Source organism: Babylonia areolata, chromosome 22 (genome assembly GCF_041734735.1).
Source record: "Babylonia areolata isolate BAREFJ2019XMU chromosome 22, ASM4173473v1, whole genome shotgun sequence".
Taxonomy (NCBI): domain Eukaryota; kingdom Metazoa; phylum Mollusca; class Gastropoda; order Neogastropoda; family Buccinidae; genus Babylonia; species Babylonia areolata.
Window position 1 is genome coordinate 32030447 of NC_134897.1, and position 27500 is coordinate 32057946.

The 27500-nt window shown below is 46.6% G+C and overlaps 1 protein-coding gene across 3 annotated transcripts in view; it reads left to right on the forward strand.

Moving 5' to 3' along the window:
* LOC143297255 (focadhesin-like) overlaps positions 1 to 27500 on the forward strand; it is a 724856-nt gene that overhangs the window by 344915 nt on the left and 352441 nt on the right. For all 3 annotated transcript variants that reach the window (XM_076609497.1, XM_076609498.1, XM_076609499.1), the window contains one exon: positions 6871 to 6972. In XM_076609497.1, coding sequence (XP_076465612.1) covers positions 6871 to 6972 — 102 coding nt within the window. The remainder of the gene's footprint in view (positions 1 to 6870; positions 6973 to 27500) is intronic.

A 27500-nucleotide genomic window follows, 5' to 3' on the forward strand; every position in this document is an offset into this window, starting at 1 on the left:
GTAAGGCTGTGGGTGTGAGACAGGACAGTTTGTGAGATTTGTACAATGTGAGAGTTCGACAGAAAGCCACAAGCATTTCAAGCGACAACGGCCATACGCTGGCAAGTGATGATCAACTCCAACCTTTAGGCAAACGTTTCTGTGTTCCAAAATTAAAAACAAACAGAACCAAATGCAGCTTTATTCTAATATCAATCCAGCTGTTAAATAACAGTAACTGATAATCAGGTGTATGACTGGAAATATGAGTGTATATTGCGTGGAATATGACGTCCTAACTCAAAATACTTTCAATTGCACACTGCTGTTATATGTGTATGTCAACTTTTAGTATACTGTTATGCCTATCCTTCAAGTGTGATTATTACTGCATGTGTGTATGGCTGTGATAGTGTATGTATGATTTACTGTAAATTACTTTTTTAAGGGTTTCTGTTGTTGTTGTCTTCTGTGATTATTGATTGTAATGATCGTTTGCCCTGTGTTTACAGCTTAACATGTTTTATATATATACATGTCGAATGTGATTTTCTTGTGTTGTTTTCCTGTTTTACACCACATATGAATTTCTCTTGTTGAGATAAAATATTCTGTATTCTGTCTGTGTGTGTGTGTGTGTGTGTGTGTGTGTGTGTGTGTGTGTGTGTGTGTTCTCTTTCTTCATTCTAAAATGACGCAGAAGGATAGATAGAAAGATGGGTGTGATATGGAGGGGTGGTGGTAGGGGAGGGAGGCAAGGAGGCAGGGAGGGAGGGACAAAGACATTTGACGGCTGTGGAGGAATAGAAGGCCAAGGGAATGAATTTGGGAAGGGGATGGGGGTTAGGGGGTCGGGGGGTGGGGGTGGGGGAGACTTCACAACACTGTGACACAACTGTCAACACAACAACCGATGCTTTCACCCTTTTCATTTCACACAGACATAGACACACACACACACACACACACACACACACACACACACACACACACACACACACATATGACACCACCACAGCACAGCCCCCCACCCCCACCCCCACCCCAACGCCACCCCACCCACCCACCCCAATTAATCACCACCTATCACCACTATCGCTCTTCCAATTCGAAACAGCTAATGGGATTTGGTCGGCGGTGTAGTATCCCACGGCAACAGTTGATTAATGGTACTTTACTCTACCGGACACTGCAGAACGCTTACTAACTAATAAATAGCCACAGCAACGGCATTTCCTTCAACTAAACGTGTCTTGAGGCACTGAGTTCCGTGCAATTCCCCCCTCCCCCCCCCCCTTCCCCCTACCCCTCCCACCCCTTCATTGCCCCCTCACCCCCTTAATCCCCCCACCCCCAACCACCGTCCACCTAGTCCCATTACGTGGCGATCTCAGCTGTTCTGCAAGCTGAGAATTATTTTAAAAAAAAAAAAAAAAAAAAAAAAAGGAGAAAAGGTCGCAGTTGGGAGTAGCCGTGGAAATTGCTGTCCTCGAGCCATCTATCCCACTCTTTTAAAAGAGTTTGGACTGTGTAACACACCGAGATTTTAGCAAGCCCCCGTGTGTTGTCCTGTTGTTGTTTATGGTGTAGGTGTGGCCGATGGGGATGAGTAGACTAGTGTGTGTGTGTGTGTGTGTGTGTGTGTGTCCGTGTTTGTGTGTGTGTTCGTGCGTGTCCGTTTGTGTGTGTGTGTGTGTGTGTGTGTGTGTGTGTGTGTGTGTGTGTGTGTGTGTGTGTGTGTGTGTGTGTTTCTATTTGGTTTCGGCTGGTGAAGAATGACACGTCGTGAAAGTCTGTGTTCCGTGATCCTGCATGCAACTGAGAGCAAACACACACACACACACACACACACACACACACACACACACACACACACACACACACACACACAAGCTGGTTGTTGGGACTTCTCTCACACTGCAAAGCTCTACAATGCCGGACAGGCAGCGTGGGCAATATATTACCAGAAGGGTGGACGGCGACAACGAGTTCCATTCGCCATCTTCCGCGCTTCGTTAGGGGATCAAACGCCAGTATTCTTCACCCATAGAGACAGAGACACACACAGACACACAGACAGAGAAACACACACACACACACACACACACACACGTATGCGTACACACACACACACACACACACACACACACACACACACACACACACACACACACACACACACACACACACACACGAGGTAACGCGTCCACCTAGGAAGACAGAGAATCTGAATGCGCTGGTTCGAATCACGGCTCAGCCGCCGATATTTTCTTCCCCCTCCACCTTGACCTTGAGTGGTGGTCTGGACCCTTAGTCATTCGGATGAGACGATAAAGCGAGGTCCCGTGTTCAGCATGCACTTAGCGCACGAAAAAGAACCCACGGCGAGAAAACGGTTGTTCCTGGCAAAATTCTGAAGAAAAATCCAGGAAAAAATACAAAAAAAAAAAAAAAGGGGGTGGCGCTGTAGTGTAGCGACGCGCTCTCCCTGGGGAGAGCAGTCCGAATTTCACACAGAGAAATCTGTTGTGATAAAAAGAAATACAAAATACAAACCACACACACACACACACACACACACACACACACACACACACACACACACACACACACACACACACACACGCCATTGATAATATCATCACGGATTCTCTCATTCGTGTCAGAGACATCAGTGACTGTTTTTTTGGGTGTTTTTTTTTTAAACAACAGACGTCAGGAATGGATCCAGTTTTGTAAAACAAACAAACAAAAAAAACAAAACAAACAAAAAAAAAACCACCGAATTTTTTTCCCTTTTTTGTTCTCATATTCTTGTTTTTTTTTATTTTTTTATTTTTTTTTTATTTTTTTATAATTTCAACTTTAAAAGCAACAAAACAAAACGTGTGACCCTCTTTGCCTCATTTCGCTCTCGTTCCAAGTTTTTGTTGTTGTTGTTGTTTTGGTGTTGTTGTTTTTTTTGCAAGCCTGCATTACCTATGAAGAAGAAAGAGAAGAGGGAAAAAGGCTGATGAAGAAGAAAATGATGATGTTTTTATCATTATCATTATTATTATCGTTATTGTTGTTGTAATATTATTTTTATCTGTTGATTTATCATTATGATTGTTGTAGTCCTTGTTGTTGACATCATTCTCATAAAGTGATAATGAACCAGGCAAAAAACAAACAAACAAAAAACAACAACAACAAAAAAAACAACCAACAACAAAGAAGCAAACAAACAAAAAAACAAAAAACAAACAAACTGCGTATTCTCGGGACACGTGGGGACGTAGGAGGAACAGAAAGATTTCTTGTCCTGTGTGTGTGTGTGTGTGTGTGTGTGTGTGTGTGTGTGTGTATTTCTAACTGTCTGTGTATCTCTCTGTGTCTCTCTTACCCCTCTCTCTTTTTATCTCCATCTTTCTCTCTCTCTCTCTGTGTTTGTGTGTGTGTGTCTGTCTCTGTCTGTCTGCCTGTCTGTCTGTCCGTCTGTCTCTCTCTCTTTCTCTCATTCCTTCTTTCTGTCTCTGATCGATTTTGATCATACTTGTCCATCGCTCTGAACATTTATAACCATACATCATAACATCATACAACTCTCCATCTCCCTCCCCCGTCTCTCTCTCTCTGTCTCTCTCTGTCTCTCTCTGTCTCTGTCTCACTCTGTCTCTCTGTCTCACTCTCTTTATCTCTGCCCATTTCATTGGATTTTTGACTTGTTTATGCCGATTGGATGCGTCTCTCTGTACATAATCTATAGATATGTGGACAGTTTGCTGTAAATCAAGTCACCAGTGTCCCAGATTTTATTAATCGTATACCAATTTAATCGTGCTCACGGAGAGATTTTGCCTTTTTGCCGGCAGTGAATTATATATAATTATATACCCGCGAAGACAAGAAGAATAAGAAGGAAAAGAAAAGAGAACAATAGTGAAAAAAGACTTGACTGTAACTCCTTTCCTTCCATAACACCCCCCTCTCCTATATCCCTCGACCCTCCTCGTTCACACTCACATTCTCTCTCTCTCTCTCTCTCTCTCTCTCTCTCTCTCTCTCTCTCTCTCTCAGAGTCTTGTCCTGTCCTCCCGAATCGATCTCAATCTAGATATAATTATATCTATGTTTTTGTTGTTTTTTGTTGTTGTTGTTTTTGTTTTTTTTACATTTATTTTTATTATTTTTGTGTGTGTCGCAAGTAAAACTATTATGGGCTAACAACAACAACAACAATAACAACAAAAAAGCCAGTGTATTGGTTGACGACAGAGCAACAACCTATCAATTAAAGACACTTTCGTAAGACTTTTTTTTTTTTTTTTTTTTTTCACTTGTAGCAATGTCTTTGTCTTTTCAATTCAGTGAGATGGCAAGAAATGGCCGCCGACTGTGGGATGGCCTGGGTTGTAGTGTATACCATGAGCGATCCTAACATCGCAGAGTTTTTGTGTTTTTTTTGTTTGTTTGTTTGTTTGTTGTTGGTTTTTTTGTTTGTTTTTTGTTGTTGTTTTTTTGTTGTTGTTGTTTTTAGCTGTCCCTTCATCTGATGGAGTAAGGGCCTAGAGGTAACGCGTCAGCTTAGGAAGCGAGAGAATCTGACCTCGCTGGTTCGAATCACGGCACAGCCCCCGAAATTTTCTCCCCCTCCACTAGACCTTGAGTGGTGGTCTGGACGCTTAGTCATTCGGATGAGACGATAAACCGAGGTCCCGTGTGCAGCATGCACTTAGCGCACGTAAAAGAACCCAAGGCAGCAAAAGGGTTGTTCCTGGCAAAATTCTGTAGAAAAATCCACTTCATTAGGAAAAACAAATAAAACTGCACACAGGAAAAAAATACAACAAAAAAAAATGGGTGGCGCTGTAGTATGGCGACGCGCTCTCCCTGGTGAGAGCAGCCCGAATTTCACACAGAGAAATCTGTTGTGATAAAAAGAAATACAAATACAAAATCTGCGCCGTTTCAGTGGCATTACTCGCATGCCGCCCATTCCGAGTCCCCCACATACACGGCCACACTCACGTTCGTCTGTCGCAGTCCCCAGTGCCGGCCGGCAGTCCACAAAGAACCATCGATGTTAGGTCGCCTGGAGGCCACACACCAGAGGAGACCCTGCACTGCTGTTGAGCCACTTCGGTGGTGTTCGGTAGTGCCTGTTCTGATTTAACGTACTTTGGGCACCACCTACTAAGCCCCCCCCCCCCCCCCCACACACCCCCCCCCCCCCATACTGACCACATCGCAGAGTTTGCTCAGCGCCAAGAAAGTCCCCCAAGTCACGCTCAGCGCCAAGAAAAAACCCCAAATCTATGCTCAGCGCCAAGAAAGTCCCCTCCCCCCCCCCCCCCCCCCCCCAAGTCAACGCTCCGCGCCAAGAAAGTCCCCCCAAGTCTACGCTCAGCGCCAAGAAAGTCCCCCCAAGTCTACGCTCAGCGCCAAGAAAGTCCCCCAAAGTCTACGTTCAGCGCCAAGAAAGTCCCCCCAAGTCTATGCTCAGCGCCAAGAAAGTCCCCCCCCCACCCCCCCAAGTCAACGCTCCGCGCCAAGAAAGTCCCCCCAAGTCTACGCTCCGCGCCAAGAAAGTCTCCCCAAGTCAACGCTCCGCGCCAAGAAAGTCCCCCCAAGTCTATGCTCAGCACCAAGAAAGTCCCCCCAAGTCTATTCTCAGCACCAAGAAAGTCCCCCCCCCCCCTAAGTCTACCGCTCAGCGCCAAGAAAGTCCCCCAAGTCTACGCTCAGCACCAAGAAAGTCCCCCAAGTCTACCGCTCAGCGCCAAGAAAGTCCCCCAAGTCTACGCTCAGCGCCAAGAAGGTCCCCCAAGTCTACGCTCAGCGCCGAGAAAGTCCCCCAAGTCTACGCTCAGCGCCAAGAAATTCCCCCCCAAGTCAACGCTCCGCGCCAAGAAAGTCCCCCCAAGTCTACGCTCAGCGCCAAGAAAGTCCCCCCAAGTCTATGCTCAGCACCAAGAAAGTCCCCCCGTCTATGCTCAACACCAAGAAAGTCCCCCCACGCCCACCCCCCCCACCCCCAAGTCTACGCTCAGCGCCGCCAAAATCCTTCACTCGTCGTAGCAAGCCAGGTCTGAAGAGGGGCAATAGAGGAGATTGGTTTCTTCTTCTCTTTTTTTTTTTTTTTTTTTTTCCCACTGCGGGTGTTCTTCTGGGATGGCACAAGACTACCGGTACTGTGATTAGTATGCAACAGAACCTGTTGCGCAGAGACTGCACTGTACTGTCCTCCGTATCATCAATCAGTGCTCAGTCAGTGAAAAGGAGGAAGGGTGGGTGGGTTGTGGGGGTGTGTGTGGGGAGGCGTGGGGAAGGGAAGGGGGGGGGGGGTGAAGGGGTAGGTTGGCGCCAACTGGTTCACTTTTAAAGACCGCGGATTGGATGGCTTGATATATGGCGGGCCGCGTGATTGGCTAGCATTTGTTTCGTGGCGACCTTGCTGGCATACCAAATGAGGAGGGATAGGTGGGTGGGACTGCCCCCCTGCCCCCTACTATCCCTCCCCCCCCCCCCCCCCCCCCCCGCCCTGTACCCCCGATAACCAGATGACCATGATGACGATGTTGATGACGTTGATGAATACGATCGTAATGACCAGGATGATGACGATGTTGATGTTGATGTAGGTGACCATGATGACCATAATAATGACGATGATGAAGAATACGACCATGATGACGACGATGTTGATGACGATGACCATGATGAGGATGATGATGACGTTGATGAATACGACCATGATGACCATGATGATGACTGTGTTGAGGACAGTGATGAATATGACCATGATGATGTTGTTGAGGATGGTCATGACGATGGTGATGATGATGATGATGATGATGACCATGATGATGTCGGTCTTGATAACGATGTTGATGTCGACGTCCCCCACAGGTGCCTGGTTGGGGTTGCGAGGACTCTGGGCGGGCTGCTGGCCCTTGAGGCCGTGGCGGTGGAGGAGAGCGGCCAGCGGTACACCTGCCCTTACTCCCTCAGGTCAGTCAGTGCGCGTGTCTGTGGCCGCACTTCTTGTTGGCGAAGCTGCAGCGTCCTTCCTTCCTCCCTCCCTCAACTTCGTTCCTTCGTCCAGTCCTACCACGCACAGTGTTCACATGTATATCCATACGCACACAGGCATGCGCGTGCGGTACGTACGCACACGCACATACGCGCGCGCGCACACACGCACACACACACACACACACACACACACACACACACACACACACACACACACACACAGCTGTTCAGGTGGTGAGCCACGTTCGTCGTCACCTTGTATGTTTGTTGGGGCCGTTTTTGTCGTTGTTGTTGTTGTTGTTGCTGTATTTTTTCGTTGTTGTCGTTTTTGTCGTTTGTGCGTGCGTGCGTGCGTGCGTGCGTGTGTGTGTGTGTGTGTGTGTGTGTGTGTGTGTGTGTGTGGCTTGGCTTGTTTTGTTATATAGGAGTCTGCGGACGTAGTAGTATTAGTGGAACGTTTACTTGGCACAAAATCACCCGCACCCAACTCACACAAAATATGAAGAAGAAGAAAAAAGAAAAAAGAAAGAAAGAAAAGCGGGATCACAGGGTGAACAGTCCGGAACTGTCTGCACGACACACACACACACACACACACACACACACACTGTTTGATATTCAAGTCTGTTTTTCTCAGTGGTGTATTTGTCATTCGTCGCCTGTGTGCGCTCTTTGAGTTTATAATATCTGTGTGCACGTGCACATTTTGTGAAGTGTGTGCCTGTGTGATGTGCAGTTTGGGACGTGAGAATGTTTCTCTAGCTGAAATTTGTATATTGTATGAAACTCTGTGTGTGTGTGTGTGTGTGTGTGTGTGTGTGTGTGTGTGTGTGTGTGTGTGTGTGTGTGTGTCTGCGTACATGCGTGCATGCTTGCGCACGTTCATCGCAGATAAGAGTTATTTCCACTCGTTCCATTACTAACCAACTAGCCTTGCAAACCAACCCACCAGCTAAGATTACAATTGAAGCAGTGACGCCACTGTCTTTTCAAAACCTTAGCATTCCCGGTCTCCCACTCCCACAACACTGCCCCATAATCGCCAACTCACTTTGCGATGCATTAGGTATGAGAGAGGGTTTTAGGGTGAGAGAGTGGACAGAGAGAGACAGAGAGAGAGAGAGAGAGAGAGAGAGAGAGAGAGGCCGTGAGTGGTTCGTGTAATTTGTAACTTTTTCTTTTATGCAAAGCGCCCCGAGTTCTCAGTGAGAAAGGGCGCCATTGAATGTACATCATCATCACTTTCACCACATTATGCATAAAACAAAAAAGTGTGCATGAAAGTTAAAACTATCTGCCTGAACCATTTGTTTAAGAAAAATTGTAACTCGCGCAGTAAAACAACAGTGTTAGTTTGTTGCTGTTGTTTCCGTCCCACTAATTCACTCGTGTATACGAGTGGGGTTGTTTTGTAAGTTAACGTGCATGATCGTTTTACCACCACCACCACCCTTATGTTGGCAGACATACTCCGTTTTCAGGGATACCACCAGTGTTAGTAGTGGAGTGATGGCCTAGAGGTAACGCGTCCGCTTTGGAAGCGAGAGAATCTGAGCGCGCTGGTTCGAATCACGGCTCAGCCGCCGATATTTTCTCCCCCTCCACTAGACCTTGAGTGGTGGTCTGGACGCTTAGTCATTCGGATGAGACGATAAACCGAGGTCCCGTGTGCAGCATGCACTTAGCGCACGTAAAAGAACCCACGGCAACAAAAGGGTTGTTCCTGGCAAAATTCTGTAGAAAAATCCACTTCGATAGGAAAAACAAATAAAAGTGCACGCAGGAAAAAATACAAAAAAAGGGGTGGCGCTGTGTGTGTAGTGACGCGCTCTCCCGGCTGGGGAGAGCAGCCCGAATTTCACATAGAGAAATCTGTTGTGATAAAAAGAAATGCAAATACAAATAGTAGTAGTTTAAAAATAAAAATAAAAATAAAGGTAACGTCTGAGAAGAAGAAAAAACAACAACCGCCGAGTCTCACGTGCCGCTGCGAACACAACTCCCCCTTCCCCCCTACCCACATCCCCCCCCCTCTGCCCCCTCCTCCCGGACAGTTAGTGACATATTCACTTCGTGGGGCCTTCCTTCCTTCCTTCCTTCCTTCCATCCATCCTCCACCTGCCTTTGTTCATGCGGCGCAGGTGCTGGCTGGGGTGGATGGACTGTGGCTTATTTTAATTCACGACTTGTATCGTTTCCAGTAGTTTGCCCTTTCAGGGTCCGTGTTTGCTGTATTGCCTCCGTGTCGGCCTTATTGCCTTCGTGTATTGCCTTGCCCTTCTGTCTCCTCTCTTCCGTTTTTCCTCGATCGTGTGTCTTTGTCGTCTTGTCTCTCGTTGCATTGTGGTGTGTGTGTGTGTGTGTGTGTGTGTGTGTGGTTGATTGCATTGCTTTCGGTACTCGTGGTGTCGTGATGGGTTAGAATCGTGCGGTTCCGTTCTGTTGTTGTCGTCGTCGTCTCTCATAAGTTGGTAACTCTATATTATAGTACAAGCTTTTTTTTTTTTTTTTTTAAATTTTATTTTAATACTCGCTCGCAGCAACGGCCGGTGTACGTACACACACCCCTCACCCACCACCACGCCCATCCTTGACCTACCCCCCCCCCCCCCCCCCCGCGCACACACACACACACACGGATGCATGCACGCACACACGCAAAACACACACAGACACGCGCGCGCATACGAGCGCAGGCGCACATAGACGCATGCACGCGCGCGCGCACACACACACACACACACAACAAAGATCGTCGGGAGGATCAGAAGGATACAAACAGACCGAGAGAGGCGTGGCGAGAATTACAGAATAATAGGGAGTAATGGGATGACAAGTGTACACTATACGTGTAATGGGTTAATTTTTTTCTTGCTCACACATCCGTACGATGCTTGTACTTCTTGATGACGAGGACAATAGATCGTGTTGTAAAGAGAGGTACATGGGACATGGACGGGCAAACACGCTGCATTGTTTATACTCACTCTAATGTTCAGGTCAAGTTGTTGTTTCCGTTTTTTTTGTCGTTGTTTGGTTGTTGTTTTTTGTATTTTTTGTTAATCCTTCGTGTAATGTCGGATAGTCAAGAAACAAAAACGCATGCGCCATTTTTGTTCATTTACTCAATGATGCGTTCGTTGATTCAAATGCGCAAAAAAGAAAAAAAAAGAAGAAAAGAAAAGAAAAGAAAATGTATTGCAGATGCGTGTGAAAAATTCATTAAAGATCGGGTCACTGGTTCACGTTAGGAAAAATAGTTGGGTTTTTTTTCGGGGGTGGTGTTTGTGGGTAAGGAGCAGACTATCTCAGTCTATTGGGCAAGTGAGAGAGAGAGAGAGAGAGAGAGAGAGAGAGAGAGAGAGAGAGAGAGAGATACGGATACCGTTATCTTATTCAATACAGGCTGTTACGCAAGAGAATTGAAGACAGACAGACTAGACTAAAGGGAGGCAACAAACATTCACATGCGAGTTCAGTCTCAATCTCCCGCACTCTTCCGTAAACAAGGTATTGCCCCTGAGCCTATATAATTTTAACACTAAAGATTCACAACTTGTTCTGCTTAACAAGCAAATAATATACACACGCACACTCGCACACAAACGTAGGCATCCAATTTTGAGTCTGGGGAATGCTGACTTTTGTTCAATGTTTGACGGGCGCAATAGCCGAGTGGTTAAAGCGTTGGACTGTCAATCTGAGGGTCCCGGGTTCGAATCACGGTGACGGCGCCTGGTGGGTAAAGGGTGGAGATTTTTACGATCTCCCAGAACAACATATGTGCAGACCTGCTAGTGCCTGAACCCCCCTTCGTGTGTATATGCAAGCAGAAGATCAAATACGCACGTTAAAGATCCTGTAATCCATGTCAGCGTTCGGTGGGTTATGGAAACAAGAACATACCCAGCATGCACACCCCCGAAAACGGAGTATGGCTGCCTACATGGCGGGGTAAAAACGGTCATACACGTAAAAGCCCACTCGTGTGCATACGAGTGAACGCAGAAGAAGAAGTTCAATGTTCTGGGGGCCCACGAACTAAACAGTCAACACACATATCACCTCGGATCTTGTGTTGCACACACAAATTTCTTGGTTCTTTCGGACGTGTCTTAGTCTTCAAGACACGTGTCGTCTCGAGGCTGCACCAGCCTCACCAGACCTCAGCCAGGTCTGTCCCGCTCCAGTGCCCCCGGACTGGGCCGCTACCGCGTCTCCTTGGACAGTGGGTTGATCTCGGACAGTGGGTTGATCCCGTCTCCTCGGACAGTGGGTTGATCCCGTCTCCTCGGACAGTGGGTTGATCTCGGACAGTGGGTTGATCCCGTCTCCTCGGACAGTGGGTTGATCCCGTCTCCTTGGACTGGGTTGATCCCGTCTTCTCGGAGAGTGGGTTGATCCCGTCTCCTTGGACTGGGTTGATCCCGTCTCCTTGGACAGTGTGTTGATCCCGTCTCCTCGGACAGTGGGTTGATCCCGTCTCCTTGGACTGGGTTGATCCCGTCTCCTTGGACAGTGGGTTGATCCCGTCTCCTCGGACAGTGGGTTGATCCCGTCTCCTTGGACTGGGTTGATCCCGTCTCCTTGGACAGTGTGTTGATCCCGTCTCCTCGGACAGTGGGTTGATCCCGTCTCCTTGGACTGGGTTGATCCCGTCTCCTTGGACAGTGTGTTGATCCCGTCTCCTCGGACAGTGGGTTGATCCCGTCTCCTTGGACTGGGTTGATCCCGTCTCCTTGGACAGTGGGTTGATCCCGTCTCCTCGGACAGTGGGTTGATCCCGTCTCCTTGGACTGGGTTGATCCCGTCTCCTTGGACTGGGTTGATCCCGTCTCCTTGGACAGTGGGTTGATCCCGTCTCCTTGGACAGTGGGTTGATCCCGTCTCCTTGGACTGGGTTGATCCCGTCCCCTCGGACAGTGGGTTGATCCCGTCTCCTTGGACAGTGGGTTGATCCCGTCTCCTCGGACAGTGGGTTGATCCCGTCTCCTTGGACTGGGTTGATCCCGTCTCCTTGGACGGTGGGTTGATCCCGTCTCCTTGGACTGGGTTGATCCCGTCTCCTCGGACAGTGGGTTGATCCCGTCTCCTTGGACAGTGGGTTGATCTCGGACAGTGGGTTGATCCCGTCTCCTTGGACTGGGTTGGGACAGTGGGTTGATCCCGTCTCCTCGGACAGTGGGTTGATCCCGTCTTCTTGGACAGTGGGTTGATCCCGTCTCCTTGGACTGGGTTGATCCCGTCTCCTTGGACTGGGTTGGGACAGTGGGTTGATCCCGTCTCCTTGGACAGTGGGTTGATCCCGTCTCCTTGGACAGTGGGTTGATCCCGTCTCCTTGGACTGGGTTGATCCCGTCTCCTTGGACAGTGGGTTGATCCCGTCTCCTTGGACTGGGTTGGGACAGTGGGTTGATCCCGTCTCCTTGGACTGGGTTGATCCCGTTTCCTTGGACAGTGGGTTGATCCCGTCTCCTTGGACTGGGTTGGGACAGTGGGTTGATCCCGTTTCCTTGGACAGTGGGTTGATCCCGTCTCCTTGGACTGGGTTGGGACAGTGGGTTGATCCCGTCTCCTTGGACAGTGGGTTGATCCCGTCTCCTTGGACTGGGTTGGGACAGTGGGTTGATCCCGTCTCCTTGGACAGTGGGTTGATCCCGTCTCCTTGGACAGTGGGTTGATCCCGTCTCCTTGGACTGGGTTGGGACAGTGGGTTGATCCCGTCTCCTTGGACAGTGGGTTGATCCCGTCTCCTTGGACTGGGTTGATCCCGTCTCCTTGGACTGGGTTGTCTCTACGTGTACTCCGGAACTCTGGGACGGTGTAGTAAGACCCGTAAGATATGTGCTCTCTATAAAATTTTCACATTCCCTTTTCACTTACTTCATCCTTTTCCATTCATACCCCTACTTACATTAGTTCAAATAATTATTTTAGAATATCTACGGACTCTCCAATTTGCCATACTGCTTACATGACACAAACAGAGGGAAACATTTATTCATTATCCGTGCGTCGGGACTAACAAGGTGAACGGAATATTTAACAATGATTCCCAGGTTATGAAAAACATGGCCACGTTTCTCAACATTTAGAAATATAAAGATAGCATAATTCTATACTACCTTTGCTCTTCATGCTAGCGATTATATATACAGAGAGCATACTGTCCTTTGGTCAATTTGCGGAGTAGCCAAGATTACACAATATATCGCAAAGCATAGTTCCACCATAATAAGCACGACAAATATTAACTACATTTACAGTACATAAAAAACAAAAACATGCTTACATAAAAAGACTAACTATATCTTTAAACTTATGAAAAATGATATGTAATTACCTGTAGCCAGAACCACAGAGCACTAACAGCGAGACCTTTCCCTTCCAAGCCTCTGCGACAGACTGTGTCACTAGCCAGTTACACTGGGCAGAGAAAAAAATCCTCACTGACCAGTACAAAAAAACAAACAAACAAACAAAAAAACCCTCAGTGACCAGTACAAAAAACACGTGCAAATAAACAGAAGCACTTGAACTCCCCTACACGAGGAAATCAGATTGTGGCACTCCGTGATACAGGCCCATGGCCCCTCATCCTTCGAAGGCGTGGTGTAGACAAACATTTCAGATATAATGATTATATAGACATGATGAATGATGTAAATGAAAACAGAAATCCTCAGCTACAATAAGTATTTCTATTATGTAGAATAATCAGAGAGAGAGAGAGAGAGAGTGTGTGTGTGTGTATGTGTGAGAGAGAGATGGGGGATGGGGGGTGGGGTCATACAGTTTCAGTGGCGTTGGTCCCACGCCGAATCCAGCACAACTAGTCTCCAGAGCCGACAGTCCACTGTCAACTGAATGAAGAGTCACCCACCCCAATGGAGAAGCTGAAACCCTTGACAAGGAAACAACTTCTTCTTTTTCACCTTGCTCTTCTTGCTGTTGTTGTTGTTGTTGTTGTTGTTGTTGTTGTTGTTGTTGTTGTTTGTTTGTTTTTGTTGTTGTTGCTGTTGTTGTTGTTGTTGTCGTCGTCGTTGTTGTTGTTGTTCTTCTATGTTCGTGGGCTGCGACTTCCGCGTTCACTGGTATCGTGCACGAGTGGGCTTTTACGTGTATGACTGTCTTTACCCTCCCGCCATATAGGCAGTCATATTCCGTTGTCTGGGAAGTGCATGCCGGGGAATGTTGTTTCTATACATAACCCACCGAACGCTGACATGGATTACAGGATCTTTAACGTGCGTATATATGCAGAAATGTTAGAGCCTGAACCCTGTGTGCGCGCGCGCACACACATACACACACACACACACGCGCGCGCGCGCGCACACAGGGTTCAGGCTCTAACATTTCTGCATATATGTTTATCCAGGAGATCGCAAAAAAGAAAAGAAAAAGAAAAGAAATCTCCACCCTTTACCCACCAGTTGCCGTGACCGGGATTTGAACCCGGCACCCTCGTGATTGAAAGTCCGAACGCTTTAACCTGTTTGTTACTCGGCTGTTGCGTCTGTCAGAGAAGGAATCTGAAATTCGTGAACCCAGGACAGGACTCCTCCTCACCCCGTCATCGAGCAACGCAACCTTCACCGGACAGCCTTGAGTTGAATAACTTGACCATCTGAGGGCTTTTGCCAACAGGTCCTTCAACTCAACTTCTTTGTGTAACGTGTGAGCCGCTTGGGGGAAAAAAAAAGAAGTATCAGTATCAGTATCAGTATCAGTATCAGTAGTGAAATTCGACTGTCCAGTTCTCATTGCCTCAGTATTACAAGACTCAGGGGTATAGACTTGAGCACAAGCTACAGCGATATTCAGGGTGGTGTTCTGTGTATGATTCCCAGCGATTTGTAACACCAGTCACTCTGATCGTATTCCGTTCTCTGGTGGGTATTATCTTTCTCTGGTTATATTTTTTTTGGTTATGACTGATGAATTCTACGCCTACCGCTCCACTGTTAGCCGTTTTATTTTTTCTCTCGTTTGGCCGTTTTATTTTTCTCTCTCAATACACTACCCTACCCCCTCACCCACCCAAGTCCAGTCCTTCATTTTTATGAGTGTGTTATGTTTCTGCTGGAATGAATGAATGCGTAGTGTCTAAACCGTTTGGCCTGGTAGCGAATGACCAGTAAATCAATAATGATAGTAACAACCACAACGATGACGATGATGATTGGTATGATAATAAGGATAAAGATTTTGATTATAATGATAATAGCAACAATGATAACAATAATAATTAGTCATAGGCGATGATGAAAGTGGTGATAGTAAGATAAGATAAGATAAGAATAACTTTATTATCTCCAACTGGAGAAATTTGGTCAGGTGCATTATCACAACATAGACAAGTAAACAACATGGGGACCATAACTGTAAAAGCCAACAACAGCCCCAACAAATATTACGAAGATACAAATGTAAAAAATATCACATACATCGTTTCATACATACATCCACACACTGCAGGTAATAACTAGTATTCTTAATGTAAAAACAGAAAGAATTAAGAAACATTATTTGAATATAATGTGCAAATTTCTCGTTTCTATTCCACCAGTTTTCTTGTGTTTGGTGCTGCTTTTATGGGAAATGTAATGGGTATATGTTATACACATACGCGAACGCGCGCGCATACACACACACACACACACACACACACACACACACACACACACACACACACACACACCATGTGTGAAATAAATAGATAAATAAATGATTAATGATAATAATGATTATGTTGATGATGATGATGATGATGATGATGATGGCGATGATGATGATAATGATGAAAAAAAAGATAAATAAAAATAACGTGATCGGAGGAGAACGGTACGGGAAGTGTGACGATTGAGAAACGTGACTGTGGAATCGCGATGCCCTCTGCCATAAGTCATGCAGCATCCTTAATTAGACACATGAGCCGTTTGGCGCGTTCTACAGTCAGGATAGGGTCGACCGAGATATGTCACCGTGATCGTCTTTTTTTTTTTTTTTTCTTTTCTAATCATCGTCTTGATCGTCGTCATCGTCGTCCCCCTCCTCCTCCTCCTCCTCCTCCTCCTCCTCCTCCTCATCTTCTTCTTCTTTCTTTCATCATCATCATCATCGTCGTCGTCGTCTTCATCATCAACAACATTTCTTCTTCTTCCTCCTCTTCTCATTATTCTTTTCTTCTTCTTCTTCTTCTTCTTCTTCCTCTTCTACTTCCGCATTGGCGGGCTGCAGTCACGACTTTCGTTCGTTCGTTTCCTGTAGAGTGGTCTTTGAATGTGTTGTTCACTGTTCATTGGTTAAACGATAGCTGTTCTTTTTTCAGTGTAAACAACAACAGCAACAACAACAACAACAACAACAAAAAGGAAGAGCGCGTGCAAAGAAAGCACCTGTGATACTGAGTTGTGACCATTACACTGGCTGCATACACGACGGACGCAATAGCCGAGTGGTTAAAGCGTTGGACTGTCAATCTGAGGGTCCCGGGTTCGAATCACGGTGACGGCGCCTGGTGGGTAAAGGGTGGAGATTTTTACGATCTCCCAGGTCAACATATGTGCAGACCTGCTAGTGCCTGAACCCCCCCTTCGTGTGTATATGCATGCAGAAGATCAAATACGCACGTTAAAGATCCTGTAATCCATGTCAGCGATCGGTGGGTTCTGGAAACAAGAACATACCCAGCATGCACACCCCCGAAAACGGAGTATGGCTGCCTACATGGCGGGGTAAAAACGGTCATACACGTAAAAGCCCACTCGTGTACATACGAGTGAACGCAGAAGAAGAAGAAGAAGAAGCTGCATACACGTACCGTTGTTTGCCGGAAATTCAACATCATTTCACCATGCCCTCCCCCCCCCCAGCTCCACCCCCTCCCCCCACCTCCCACCCCCAAGAAGAAAAGTGTGCAAGTTCCCAACTAAAAACCCTGTTTTATACACTGTCGCAGAGAAGTAAAAACTTTATTAATAAGAGAAACAATGCTGCCGTACACTTGACGCGGCCATGATAGAATAAGGAAAGATGATTAGAAATGCCAGACAGAACAGTTAAGAAATATCAATTCCCCCCCCCACCCCCCCACTCTATCTCTCTCTCGATATATATATTTTTTATATATACATAATTATAACAGAACAGTTAAGAAATATAAATCTCTCTCTCTCTCTCTCTCTCTCTCTCTATATATATATATAATTATAACATAACATCTATCTGTCTCTGTATGTCTGTCTACCTCTCTGTCTCGGTCTCTCTGTATGTATGTTGGGAGGTAGGTAGATTAATCACTATATATACCGTTCTTTCGGCCCTTTCTCCCGGGACCCCACACCCCACCCCACCCCTCCACACACATATACATTTCCTTTTTTTTGTCGCAGGCATAAGCGCCAAGACAGGAAGTAGCCCCCCCCCTGCTGCCCCCCCCCCCCCCCCCCCTCCTACCTCCCAGCAGTCCCACCCCTTTTTCTTTCAGTTGTCACTGTCACCGCTTGAGTTGTAGAGAGGGGCTTGAAAGGCTTGGAGAGATGTTGGGTTGGGGATGGGGGTGGGGGGTGGGGGGGAGGGCGGGAGACAGGAAGGAAAGACTGTTGGGAAATAACAGAGTGTAGACGACTCCCTCCGTGAGATATTGTTTTTTTTTGGTTTTTTTGTTCTGTTCCTGTAGTAAAAGATTAACGGGTGGTGGACCGCTGGTAACGATTGAGGTCTTGCGGTGATGTGGGGAGAGAGACATCGTGAGGGGAGAGACGTCGACAAGAAGAGGAGAGGGTGGTGTGTAGCGGCACGTATTGTCGCCCATGCATGGTTTGTCGCCGGCGACAAATTACGTAGTGCAGCCCTCACTGCACATAATTTATTGTCGCCCCTCGATCTGCACTGGTGCTGTCGTTGCAGCATATAATTATTGTCGCCCCTGCATGCGTTGTCGCTGGCGACAAAACGTGTAGCCTCACTGCACACACTGTGTGTGTGTCTGTGTGTGTGTGTGTGTGTGTGTGTGTTATCTTATATGCGAGGACCACAGCCCTTCAACGACTCAACGTTGAGTCGTAAATGTTACGTCACAACTCCTCACACACTCCTCACAACTCCTCACACACTCGTCACAACAGCGCCAGTGCAGAGGGCCGACAACAATCATGTGCAGTGAGGGCTGCACGTGTTGTCGCGGGCGACAATCCATGGAGGGGGCGTACAATACATACCGCAACAGGGTGTTGTCTGGTGGGGGGGGGTTTGGATGAGAGTGGAGAGTGGATTGGGGTGGGTGTCCGGGAGGTGGGCGGGGGGTTCTTTCTTTCTAGAAGAGACGAGAAGATTGGATGAGGTGGAAGAGGGGAGGGTGGGTGGGGGTGGGAGATGGGGTTGGGTGTGGGAAGGTGGTAGTGTAGTGACGTGATCACAAATAAAAAGGTAAAAAGGTTTGGGGACATGTGGTCTCCAGTGATAGATGAATACTCTTCGCTCCCTCCTCCACGATCCACCTAACCCACCTCCCCCCTCAAAACATCCGCCACCATACCCCACTCAATCCAACCCTCCCCCTCATCCCCCACCCACTTCCCTGTACTGTACGCCATCCATAATAAGTATATTTTGTCATTGACGCAACGATTGGGCAGTATGTATTCACACACACACACACACACACACACACAACACACACATGGAAAACACACACACACACACGCAACACACACACGGAAAAAAAACACACACACACAACACACACACAACACACACACACACACACACACACACACACAACACAACACAACACAACACAACACAACACAACACAACACACACACACACACACACACACACACACACACACACACACACACACACACGCACACACACACACTCATCCAATTGTATGGTCTGTGAAGGATTGATCGAAGACGGCCCTGTGCACCGTCATGGTGGTAAAGAAGTGAAAGTTTCAAAGTTTGTGTGATACTTACCCCGCCGTGTCGACTATGCCTTCGGGTCTGTGATATCTATCTATCTGTCTATCTGTCTGTCTGTCTGTCTGTGTCTGTCTGTCTCTTTAATTTACTGATCTATATATTCACTTTTGTATCTTATTTAACTTCATATCTTTTTATTTTCCCTTCAAGGCCTGATGACTAAGCACGTTGGGTCACGTTGCTGGTCAGGCATCTGCTTAGGAGATGTGGTGTAGCGTGTATGGATAATTTATGTCCGAACGCAGTGACGCCTCCTTGAGTAGCCGAACTGAACTGAACTGAACTCTTGTCTATCTATCTACATCTCAGATGAAAAAAAAGGTGATAAAATGGCGAAAAAAATGATAAAAAGTGGTGTATAATCAAAGGTACCTTAAGATGAAGATAAAAACAGGCCGTTTCGAGTCTTAGACCCTTTGTCAGTTTGTCTGTATCTCTCTCTCTCTCTCTCTGTCTCTATCTATCTATCTGTCTATTTCTTAATGCGTAGGAAAATGGTCGTATAGAAAGAAGCAGACAGTAGTTTGGTGATGGAGGAGGTAGTGGTAGTGGTAGTGGTGGTGGTGGTGATGACAGTGACAGGGGAGGGATGGAGGGGAGGGGTGGGTGGGTGAGTGGTGACTTGATTACCGAAGGCGGCAGACTGTAGGGTGACGGGTAGAGCCACGCCCCCTATTGGGTGTGTGTGATGGGTGGTGGTGGAGGCAGGTTGTCGGCGGGCGGGTGGGGGACTCGTCCCTAAGACGTATCATTGGAGACACAAAACACGTGTGACTCATACATAATGATAGAAAAGTTTCAAGACATCGTAACACCATTCTCTCTCTCTCTCTCTCTCTCTCTCTCTCTCTCTCTCTCTGTAAGACGACGGCGCGAAAATGACGGAGTGTGTTCTGACACCTTGGTCACAAAAGAAAGTTGTTATATCTTTTCTCAACCTGTTTTTTCCCGTCTGTTGTATCATTTGCATACACTAACTTTTTTTTTTTCTCTGGGAAGAAAGAAAGAAAGAAAGAAAGGGAGTAACAAATTTTGGGGAAAGGTTGTTGAAAAAAAAACACCTTCTAGGATACTTGTGGTATGGGAATGGGGGTGTGAGGGGTTTGGGGTGGGTGGAGGAGGAGGTTACGTGTGATATGTTTGTGGGGGGGGGGGGGGGGGGGGGGGGGGGAGAGTGGCGAGGACGTGCGGGTAGGAATTGGATCAGGAATGATGGAGAATTGGCTTCAGACGCCAAGGTGGCTCCCCCCCCCCACCTTCTACCACACTTTTCCTATCGCACCTCCAGAGAACTCTGCAGCGCGGGCTGCAGACACGGAAGGTGGCGGGTACCTTGAAGAGATTGACGCGTTGTGTGTGCGCGCCTCTATTGATTATAAGTAGATGACAGAGAAGTAGCGTCTCACCATTAACTCACTCAGCACGGCCAGTCCTCTCTTCTCCTCTACACAGACCCCTCGGATGTCCAGTGGGTGTCTGAATGACACAACCTTTAGCTTCCGTCGTCAGAACTGTGGTATTCTTTGTCAACATTCACCTCTTCAGTATAAGAGCCTTCCGCTTGCAATATTTTGATGATGGTAATTGGGGTGAAACGCTGTTAACGTCGTCTCTTTCGCCGTTCGTATGGAGAGAGTTAACACCATTTATTACACACGAAACAATCGTACTACAACTTTCGCTCCTATATATACACACAAACAAAGGCATGGGAAACATCTGTGATCGAGCCAAACGCCTCAAGTTCCTAGCTATAATTATTGCTCCGTGCCTTATATTGACACAGTTGTGAAGAAGCTATAATAGAAAGCGCTGTTTGTATTATGTTGAGCAGATTGGCTTGAAGATAATAGTATATATATATATATATATATATATATATATATATATATATATATATATATATATATATATATATATATATACTATGGCTCTTTCCACTGCTCTTTTCAAACATTGTCACGCCCCAGTAATAATACTTGGCAGCGATCTTTTTTTTTCTTTTTCTTTTTTTTTTCAAGTACACCTCAAGTTCATCCCATCGGACTGGGACACGGCAGAAGAGGGGAGAAGATAACAACAACATCATCATCATCATCAACAACAACAAGAACAACAACAACCCTTAACGCGGATGTCTGGACAGCAGGGAAGAACCCAATGAAACCACACGGCCCCTATAATTATTAGCTAAGGGTTTCTCGAGGAGATCAAAAGCACAGGCCTTGCCACATTCGGTGGGAGTTGTGAAGTGTCCCCGCTGTGTGTCGTGAACCAGCTGCTGCTGCGCTGTGATATAGAAATAAAAGAAAGCCATGAACCTATAATTACGTGCCCGTGTTTAGAAACACACGGGGGTGGGGGATTGGTGTGTGTGTGTGTGGCGACAGGGGGGTGGGGGGGGGGTCAAGGGGAGGGGGGAGGGGTCACCACCGTGACCAATGAGGGGAACGCGAAGCAGGGTCATTATTGAACTGGACACGTGGTTCACGGCCCGGACACTGAGAGAGAGGCGAAGCCTGTATAACGCGCGTAAGGAGGGAAGTGGCCGAATGGTTAAGGCGTCTTATCCATTCTGCCTGCCACCTTACCTCTTTGAACAAAAGTTAACGCAGTCCCACGACCCAAGACTTAGGGGAAGTCCGAATGAACGATGGCAAACAAAAAGTCCACAAGTAGAATGAACGATCATGAAGAAACTTGCTATAGAACAACAATGGGGGGGAAGAAGGCAATGGAATCAGGAAGCAGGTGTTCGTACGTTAGCACTGTTTGACAGCACTGGAAAAAACAAAACAAACAAACAAAAAAAAAAAAAAAAAAAAACAAACAAAAAAACCCCAACCCCAAACCAAACGGTGACTTGACATCCAGACTCGTAAGTTCAGTTGTTGTTTTTTCGCAGTGAGATAACAGACCTTCACTGACAATCCCACTGGTCAGCCAGCCAGCAAGCAAACAGCAGTCAAGGGGTTAAGTTAGGAGTTAGGAGCGTTCCCGGGGTCCTCTGCAAGCCCTCCACACCCCCACCACCCACCCCCACCCCTCCCAAACACGGGAGGCTAGTCTGGTGGTCCATATGGCACGCTAGACGGGGGAATAGAAAGTGCCCAACATCTCCAGATTTACGACACCGATAACATTGGACTCCCCAAGGTCATGGCAGTGTATGGTGCTCTTCTCCCGCTGTTGGTAGTAACGTCCGCCCTCCCCCCCCCCCCCACCCCCACCCAACACGCCCCCTTCCCCCTCACAGGTGGTCAAGAATCGCTCGCTGCATTCGTGGTTGAAGAGGCGGGCTACTGTAGTGAATGGAAGGCCACAGCACTCGAACTAAAACTTGTCAAGGGGCTGTATGAAATCAATCATTTTGGCCTCGTGCAGCGGTCAGCACGTGCAGCTTGCCTTGAGGCCTTCCGCTCTCCAGCTGCCGACCGGATGTTTGTTGGCATTCCGGCTGACGTGTACGTGTATCAATCATGGTGGTTAGTTTCTTGTTTCCGTCACCTTCAGGATGCTCCTTTGCAGTGAACTTTTACCACCTTGGAGACACACACACACACACACACACACACACACATTGAGTGAGGGAGACAGATAGACAGACAGACAAACAGACACAGACACACAGAGACAGACAGTCAGTGAGAAGGGGGCTCATTGATGAAAACAAAACTTTTGAGAAGACAGAGAAAGAGAGAGAGAGAGAGAGAGAGAGAGAGAGAGAGAGAGAGAGAGAGAGAGAGAGAGACTGAGTGAGGGAGACAGACAGACAGACAGACAGACAAACAAACAAATACAAACACACATAGACAGACAGACAGCGAGAAGGGAGGCTCATAAATGAAAACAAAACTTTTGAGAAAAGAGAGAGAGTGAGAGAGAGAGACAGACAGACAGACAGACAGACAGACACACACAAACAAACACAGACACACGGAGACAGACAGTGAGAAGGGGACTCATAAATGAAAACAAAACTTTTGAGAAAAGAGAGAGCGACACAGAGAGAGACAGACAGACAGACAGACAGAGAGACAGACAGAGGCACACAAACAAACAAACAAACAAACACAGAGACAGACAGTGAGTGAGAGGGGGGCTCATAGATGAAAACAAAACTTTTGAGAAGACAGAGAAAGAGAAAGAGAGAGATAGAGATAGATGGATAGATAGATAGAGAGATAGATGGAGAGAGAGAGAGAGAGAGAGAGAGAGAGAGAGACTGAGTGAGGGAGACAGATAGACAGACAGACAAACAAACAAACACAGACACACAGGGACAGTCAGTGAGAGGGGGGCTCATAGATGAAAACAAAACTTTTGAGAAGAGAGAGAGACAGAGAGAGAGAGAGAGAGACAGACAGACAGACAGACAGAGACAGACAGACAGACAGACACACAAAAAACAAACAAACAAACACAGGCACACAGAGACAGACAGTCAGTGAGAAGGGGGCTGATAGATGAAAAGAAAACTTTTTGAGAAGACACAGAAGCTGAAGAAGAGCGGCATCGGTAGAATAATGATCATAATCATGATGACAGCAGTGAAGAAGAACGAAGACAAACGAGTCTTCGACGACTGGCATTGCTAATTAAAACCTTAAAGCCGGGAATTTGAGCAGCAGCATTGATTGCCACGGACATCACTGAGCAAAAAATGTCCGTTATGGATGAATTGTTAAGTAGGCGTCATATGAATGTGGTGGTATTTCGCTTTGTCATTGATTGATTAATCAATTGATCTGCTGATCGCTTATTCATTAGAGATCGTGAATAAACGAGAGAAGAAAAAAAAAGTTGGTGTTTTGAAATTGCCATTGTTGCTTAATATGTTAGAGCTTGCATTTTGTTCAATTATATATTATAGTTTCTTTATTCGTTTTGGCTATGAATGCACATACAATCATCATTATCATCATCATCATCATCATCTCTAATCACTTTAATGTAGTATGTATCATGGAGACAGAAATTGAACATTGTGCATACAGTTTCCACGTTGCTGTTCATATGGTAGTTGACAGTCCATAAATGCAGGTCTCCTGTAGTCATAGCCATATTTCTGTGTTTTTTGTTGCATATTTTACGTCATGTGGACAGAACTTGAAAAGTATGTGCGGCTGTGTACTGATTACTGTTTCAGTGTTTGTAAAAAAACCCCAAAAACTCGCCCTTGTGTGAGCTACACACACACACACACACACACACACACACACACACACACACTGACTGACTGAAACCATTTATTGTCAGATTAACTGTTTGTTGTACTGACATTTTCGCAACCATTTGAATAAAATAGTAACTGAGCAACACAAGGAAATTCTGATTTGAGGAAGGTATGATTTAAAAAAACCCAAACATATTTAACAAATCAAGGTACCAAATTTCATTAATATCATTAACTCCAAAAAATATTCTAACGCACCCACATAATCACATACGTTTCTCCCCCACCCTCTCTCTACATACATCCATGCATGCACACAAATGCCCATTATAATTCCCCTACCTCATTCCCCTGCCCACTCACTCACACACACACACACACACACACACACACACACACACACACACCCTCACACTGTCTCTCACTCTTTCTCATCAAATTAGGGTTTCGTAATGTAATCAAGACGACACACACACACACACACACACACACATATATATATATATATACGAGAGAGAGAGAGAGAGAGATGCCAGTGTTGTCAATTTCAAAGGCACACATACACACTCGGACAGACATGTGACATTTTACGTTTTGTTTTATTTACCCCGCCACGCCATGTAGGCATCCACACTCCGTTTTCGGGGGTGTGCATGCTTGGTATGTTCTTTCCACAACCCACCGAACACTGACATGGATTACAGGATCTTTAACGTGCGTATTTGATCTTCTGCTTGCCGTATACACACGAAGGGGGTCCAGGCACTAAACAGGTCTGCACATATGTTTGTTTACCTGGGGGATGGGAAAAATCTCCACCCCTTTACCCACCAGGCGCCGTCACCGAGATTCGAACCCGGGACCCTCACATTGAAAGTCCCAACGCTTTAACCATTCGGCACTTGCAAAACATGGAGTTAACTCTCTCCATACGAACGGCGAAAGAGACGACGTTAACAGCGTTTCACTCCAATTACCAACATCAAAATATTACAAGCGGAAGGCTCTTACACTGAAGAGGTGAATGTTGACAAAGAATACCACAATTCTGACGACGGAAGCTGAAGGTTGGGTCATTGAGACACCCACCGGACATCCGAGGGGTCTGTGTAGAGGAGAAGAGAGGACTGGCCGTACTGAGTGAGTTAAAAGAAGACACCATGTTTTTTTTTTCCACTCAGACGTTTTGCTGCATTACGTTGACCACTCAGAGGGGCCACTGAAGGAAGACTCACAAATCAGTCATGGGTATATACCCTCAGCACTGGTGTCACACACGTAAAAGCCCACTCGCACACATACACGCGGGAACGGGAAACAAGAACATACCCAGCATGCACACCCCCGAAAACGGAGTATGGTTGCCTACGTGGCGGGGTAAATAAACAAAACGGCCATACACGTAAAATGTTAAATGTTACAAGTTTGAGTGTGTAGGTGTGCGTGCCTGACATCTGATTGAACGACACGGGAAACGAATGATGAGCGCCCAATGGCAGCCGTCAGTCGGCACTGTCCTGGTAGGCAGCCTGCTGTGTGAATGACTCAGTGTTTGTAAAGCGCTTTGAGCTTGGTCTCTGACCGAGGATAGGCGCTATATAAGTATCCTTATCAATCAAAAACGTGAGGGTCATAGCCCACGAACAACAACAACAACAGCAACAAAAGGCTATTGAACATTTTAATAATAATAATGATAATAATAATAATAATAATAATAATGTACGTTTATATAGCGCCCGTTCTCTTCAAGAGCTCAGGGCACTTTACATGATAGAATAATATTACAAGTTACATAAAACATTCATGACCACTCTTTCTAAAAAAAAAAAAATTAAATTAAAAAAAATAAAAACCATCCCCCTCCCCACCTACACACACTCTCCCCCTCCCACTCTACATACATCCGAAGTGATCTGACATGGGTGGTGTTGGAGAACAAGGAAGCTGAGAGCACTTACAGATAGGTTTTAAAAAGATGAGTTGGTTTTTTGTTGTTGTTTTTTTTTTTAGTGATGAGCGAAAAGCAGAAATAGAATCATATGCACGGATAATATGATGAGGAAGATTGTTCCAGATGTGAGGAGCAGCAAAGGAGAAAGAACGTTCACCATTTGAGTGTTATGATGTTGTTATTCTGAGAAGAAACAGCTCAGGACTGGTTAAAAAAAGGGTAGCCGGGTTAACTCACTCAGTACGGTCAGTCCTCTCTTCTCCTCTGCACAGACCCCTCGGATGTCCAGTGGGTGTCTGAATGACCCAACCTTTAGCTTCCGTCGTCAGAACTGTGGTATTCTTTGTCAACACTCACCTCTTCAGTATAAGAGCCTTCCGCTTGCACTATTTTGATGATGGTAATTGGGGTGAAACGCTGTAAACGTCGTCTCTTTCGCCGTTCGTATGGAGAGTGTTAATAAGGGTGCTGGGGAGGGGGGAGGGGTGGGGGTGGGGGGTGGGAGGGGGGGTGTGAAGGGCGGCGAGGGCTTTGTTTAGCTCGCTAGCCTGACATTTTAATATTCTCAATGCTATTTCAGTGTTTGGCTCTGGACTTGATTCTTCGCCATGTGGCAGAATCTTGTTAAAAAAAAAAGTTTCAGTTCCCCCGGCCGCTTCATTCTTTGCACGTCCGTGCAGCCACTGGGAGAGAGGCTTGACGAGAAGCTGCGGTGTGGAATTAGTAAATCAAAGAGAAGAACACTTCCGGGTGATAACGTTGTCACACTCTCACACTCTGCTCTTTAATATAAAAGAGTTTCAGCCATCTTTTGGGGGGGTGGGGGGTAGGGGAAGGGGTGGGGGTCGAGCGCGCGCGTTGAATGAAAATGACGTAGCCTTGGGGGAGGGAGGTGATGGGGGGGGGGGTTGGTGGGGGTGGAGGTGGGTAGGGACTTGGGAGATGTCCGTTGCGATGGTGACGAATGTGACATGCAGGCATGCAGAATAACCATAATCTGTGCGTGCGTGTGTCGCGTCGATAAACTCTGTGTGTGTGTGTGTGTGTGTGTGTGTGTGTGTGTGTGTGTGTTGCAGCGATAAACTCTCTCTCTCTCTCTCTCTCTCTCTCTCTCTCTCTCTCTCTGTGAGTGTGTTGTGCTGTTGTTGTGGTGTGTGTTCGTGACGCGTGCGTTTGTGCACTGTCTGAAAAGGAGAGGCCTTTCTGAACATTTTAGATCACTCATTAATTTTCCATTACCGTTTTTTATCCGTACCTCGTTCTTTATTTCATCTCTTTTTTTTTTCACTTCCTAAGTACACGTAAGAAGTTAAATTCCTACATGGGCGCTTGTCGATCTGTCGTGTTGCATAATAATGATCTGCACTCGCTTATAACTGGG